This window comes from Salvelinus fontinalis, chromosome 8, assembly GCF_029448725.1.
Source record: "Salvelinus fontinalis isolate EN_2023a chromosome 8, ASM2944872v1, whole genome shotgun sequence".
Classification (NCBI taxonomy): Eukaryota; Metazoa; Chordata; class Actinopteri; order Salmoniformes; family Salmonidae; genus Salvelinus; species Salvelinus fontinalis.
Window position 1 is genome coordinate 51,199,130 of NC_074672.1, and position 4,717 is coordinate 51,203,846.

The window sequence follows — 4,717 nt, forward strand, 5'->3', positions numbered from 1 at the left end:
GGTGGGTCATCATTGAGGCCAGGGTGGGTCATCATTGGGGCCAGGGTGGGTCATCATTGAGGCCAGGGTGGGTCATCATTGGGGCCAGGGTGGGTCATCATTGGGGCCAGGGTGGGTCATCATTAGGGCCAGGGTGGGTGTGACGACCCTCCCACTCTGTCTACCGGTTTCTCTCTCTTTGCTCTTGTTTCCTTATTAGGATGCCGGTGGGCGGAGTTGGGAGGGTCGTCAGCTACATGGGAAACACCTGGGCCCACTCTCCCAGGATAAAATCACAACTTCCCCATTCATCAAGGAGACTCTCTCCATACAGACACTTTGATAGTTTTTGTTGCGTTTGGTTGTGCTTTTTGGTTGTTTGTTTTAGCATCTTTCAACACCTTGCATTATCACATTCATCCATGCAAAACATTCACTTACACTACTAATTACTGATTACACACACCATTGTATATTATACATAGTTTCTTTATTTAATAAATATATATTTTGTTACTTCTTATCTCCACGTGTCTCCCTTTTGTTACGGGCTTTGAGCCGGTTCGTGACAAGTGGGGGCTCATCCGGGATAATTGAACGGATTGGTTTGGGAGAACGTGGAGGTACGTGTTTGGTTTACATATTTGGTTTGAGTTTGATAGGCCTAGTATTGGTTGCCTTTGTTGTTTGGTTTGTGTGCTGCGTTGGAGAGAGAGTATAATGGTTAGTTTCCAGGCCCTGCCCAGCCTGGAAACTCTTGTTCTACTTTCTGTTGGGACATCGGTCTGAGGAGGTGAGTAATCGGCTGTGTACCTCAGTGGGAGATTTGGTAGGGTAGTGGAATTTACTACCCGGAGCTATAGCCTTTTACCCCTGATAGGCTTAGTGACGTGTTTCATTTTTGGAATATGTTGGGCATGGTTAATGTTTGTTATTTTTGTGTGGTGTCTGTGGACTGAGCAGTTGTCTCGGGGGCACATCCGTGGCTTGGTGGAATCTGCCAGCGTGCTGGGGGGTTTATTACCTTGCCAGCGGGCTACAGTGCGTAAATACCCACCGCAAATCCGCACGAAGACTAGGGTTGAGTTATAGTAGGTTTTGGGGAAGCTCCTTATCTCCTCTCTCTTCTGTGGTGCTCAGGGTGATTGTCATTTCTTGAGTTGTGGTCTGGTGTGCTCAGCAGAGGGGAAGAGTGAGAATTTTTTTTTGTAACTATGGCGTCTTTTGTAGATGAGTTCATTCGCTTTCCATCAGAGGAATTGTTAGAATTAGGTACTAAAGAACAGCTGTTGAAAATCGCCGAATACTACAAGGTTGAAATTAGTGATAAACGTTTAAAGAATTCTATTAGGTTGATATTGAAGGCCAATCTGATGGAGAGTGGTGTTCTTGAAGTTACCACTGGGCCAGCCTCTGCTGAGGAGTCATCTCCCCGTAACGTTACAATGGCCATTCCATCGGTTAGTCCTAGTAGTCTTCTTTTTGAACAGCAGAAAGAACTGCTTCTGTTACAGCTGGAGCATGATCGGCAGCATGATCGTGAGAAGCTAAATCATGATCGTGTAAAGTATGAAAGGGAATTAGCATTTAAACAAGATATGGAGATGGCTAAAATCAAGTTGCAACAAGAACGGATAGAGTTGATTAGGGAAGGAAAGATTTCAGGGGAGAGTTTGTTCTGGGAAGGTGACCAAGAGTTACCTAGGGGTCGTTCCTCTTTTGGTCGTGCCCCGGACACATTTGATATTGTTGGGAACTTACGGTTATTGCCTCAGTTTAATGAAAAGGACCCTGAGACATTCTTTTTGTTGTTTGAGCGTGTTGCTGACGCTAGGAGTTGGCCTGATTCTGACCGCACCTTAATGTTGCAGTGTGTACTGACTGGTAAAGCGCAGGAAGCATATTCAGCTCTTAGTGTACACGACAGTACCTGTTATGATAAGGTTAAAATGGCTGTGTTGCAGATTTATGAATTGGTCCCTGAGGCTTACCGCCAACGATTTAGAACTTTAAAAAGGGATGATCAACAGACTCATGTGGAGTTTGCGCGACAATTATCTGTACAGTTTAATCGCTGGTGTTCTGCCTCTGCAGTTGTGACTTTCCAAGGGCTGTGTGATCTGATTATGTTAGAGCAATTTAAGGACACAATCCCTGATCGTATTGCCACGTATATTAACGAACGAAAAGTAAAGAATGTCGTTGAAGCAGCGGTTTTGGCGGATGAGTATATGTTAACTCACAAAAGAGTCTTTGCAGAGCCCCGTATTCGGAATGAGTGGGGGCGTTCGGATAGATTTGGGCTTCGCTCACCGAGATACTTTGGTTCACGGGCAGAGTTCAATTCAACTAGGGTTGAGCCTGAATCCCGTGGAAGAGCTGACTTTGGGCAAGAGTGTCATTACTGTCATGATTCAGGTCATTGGAAAAACGAATGTCCGGTTCTCAGGGAAAAGGACAAATTCAGTACGCGTGATTACGTTAAATCTAAGCCTACGGCGTTAGCTGCGCCTGTTTCACATCAGTTCACTCATGACACATGGTCTCAGGGGCAGGTGAAAGTCCATATTCACTCAGGCTATTTACCTTTCATTACGGAAGGTTTTGTGTCTATATTAGGGAGTAAGGAATTGGTGCCAGTGAAGATCTTGAGAGACACAGGTGCCTCCGAATCGTTTGTGTTGGAGTCTGTGTTACCCTTTTCAGCTGAGACTGATTCGGGGAAGAGTGTTCTAATTAGGGGGATAGGTTTGAACACTCTTTCAGTTCCATTACATAAAATGATGTTGGATTGTGGGCTGGTAAAAGGTGAGGTTGTTGTGGGGGTGCGTCCTTCGTTGCCTATTGAGGGTGTTGACGTTGTTCTTGGGAATAACTTGGCTGGTGATCGTGTATGGCCTGTCGTGTTTCCATCTCGAGTTGTTCCCATAAAGCCGTCAGTTGTTGAGATTCCAGATGAGAGTGTACAGAGCTCCCCAGGGATGTTCCGTGCGTGTGCAGTGATGAGTTCTATGAGTCGTGGCGAACTGGTCACTGTGCCGACTGATGAGAATACCACAAAGAAGTATGCCACTGCTTTCCCTGTTATTCCGTTGTCTGTTACCCACTCAGATCTAGTCAGTGCGCAGCGGACTGACCCCACATTGGAAGAGTTGCGTGACCAAATTGTGCCTGTGGAACAGTTGGGAGATGTCACCCATTGCTATTTTCTCAAAGAGGATGTCCTGATGAGAAAGTGGGTGTCTCATGGTAGTCGTTTTCTGGGGGAGGCGATTAGTCAGGTTGTGGTACCAGTAAAGCTTCGTGAGTTGGTTTTGACAACTTCTCACAATGGTGTTGCTGGACATATGGGTGTGAGGAAAACATACCATCGCATATTACGACATTTCTTTTGGCCTAGATTAAAGAGGGATGTCTCTGATTTCATCAAAACTTGTCACACCTGTCAATTACCTGGTAAACCTAATCAAGCTATTAAGACGGTACCACGGTTTCCTACTCCTGTACTCAGCCAACCTTTTGAGTATTCGATCATTGACTGTGTGGGTCCTTGGCCTCGTACAAAAAAAAAAAAAAAAAAAAAGGTAGAGTGAAATGAGTAGTCTGTTACGTTGGGAAGTGGCTATGAATCGTTTGGGAGTTTAAAAAAAATTAAGGACTTTGTTCTTTTCGTTGGAGGTTGTAGCTGATGTGGTCTCGTGCGCCCTCTTCCTGAATGTTTGTATGGTCAGGTTCTGTCTTTCCTGTCTATTCCGTCCTGGTCTGGGGAGCCTTCTTTCCTCTTAAAAGTTGCTTCCTATGCACTAATGTTGCTGAGGTCTGGGGTGTCTTCTTTTCTCTTAAATGTTGCTTCCTATGTATTAAGGTTGCTGAGGTCTGGGGAGTCTTCTTTCCTCTTAAAGGTTGCTTCCCGTGCACAAAGGTTGCTGAGGTCTGGAGAGGAGATTGGCTGGGGCAAATTTGGAAGAGGGAACACGTACCCCTCATAAATTTGGGACGCAAGTGCTGTGTCAGTTTGGGACGCAGAGGGCGGTATGTTGTTCCGGGGTCCTTGTTGGTCCCCGGTTTTATGGGGGGGAATGTGACGACCCTCCCACTCTGTCTACCGGTTTCTCTCTCTTTGCTCTTGTTTCCTTATTAGGATGCCGGTGGGCGGAGTTGGGAGGGTCGTCAGCTACATGGGAAACACCTGGGCCCACTCTCCCAGGATAAAATCACAACTTCCCCATTCATCAAGGAGACTCTCTCCATACAGACACTTTGATAGTTTTTGTTGCGTTTGGTTGTGCTTTTTGGTTGTTTGTTTTAGCATCTTTCAACACCTTGCATTATCACATTCATCCATGCAAAACATTCACTTACACTACTGATTACTGATTACACACACCATTGTATATTATACATAGTTTCTTTATTTAATAAATATATATTTTGTTACTTCTTATCTCCACGTGTCTCCCTTTTGTTACGGGCTTTGAGCCGGTTCGTGACAGTGGGTCATCATTGGGGCCAGGGTGGGTCATCATTGGGGCCAGGGTGGGTCATCATTGAGGCCAGGGTGGGTCATCATTGAGGCCAGGGTGGGTCATCATTGAGGCCAGGGTGGGTCATCATTGGGGCCAGGGTGGGTCATCATTGGGGCCAGGGTGGCATCATTAGGGCCAGGGTGGGTCATCATTGGGGCCAGGGTGGGTCATCATTGAGGCCAGGGTGGGTCATCATTGAGGCCAGGGTGGGT

At 46.2% G+C, this 4,717-nt stretch overlaps 1 protein-coding gene across 1 annotated transcript; it reads left to right on the forward strand.

The window, feature by feature from the left end:
• Nucleotides 1-433: 433 nt before the first annotated feature.
• LOC129861392 (uncharacterized) lies at nt 434-4,416 on the forward strand. The gene is made up of 2 exons (XM_055932790.1): nt 434-3,563; nt 3,658-4,416. The coding sequence occupies exons 1-2, from the start codon at nt 1,194-1,196 to the stop codon at nt 3,763-3,765; spliced, it is 2,478 nt and encodes an 825-aa protein (XP_055788765.1). The 5' UTR covers nt 434-1,193; the 3' UTR covers nt 3,766-4,416.
• The last annotated feature ends 301 nt before the right edge of the window (nt 4,417-4,717 follow it).

Coding starts and splice junctions, on each gene's coding strand:
- LOC129861392 (XM_055932790.1), top strand. CDS start 1,194: ATGGCGTCTTTTGTAGATGAGTTCATTCGCTTTCCATCAGAGGAATTG. Junction 3,564..3,657: donor AAAAAAAAAAAAAAAAAAAG/GTAGAGTGAAAT, acceptor TTTTCGTTGGAG/GTTGTAGCTGATGTGGTCTC.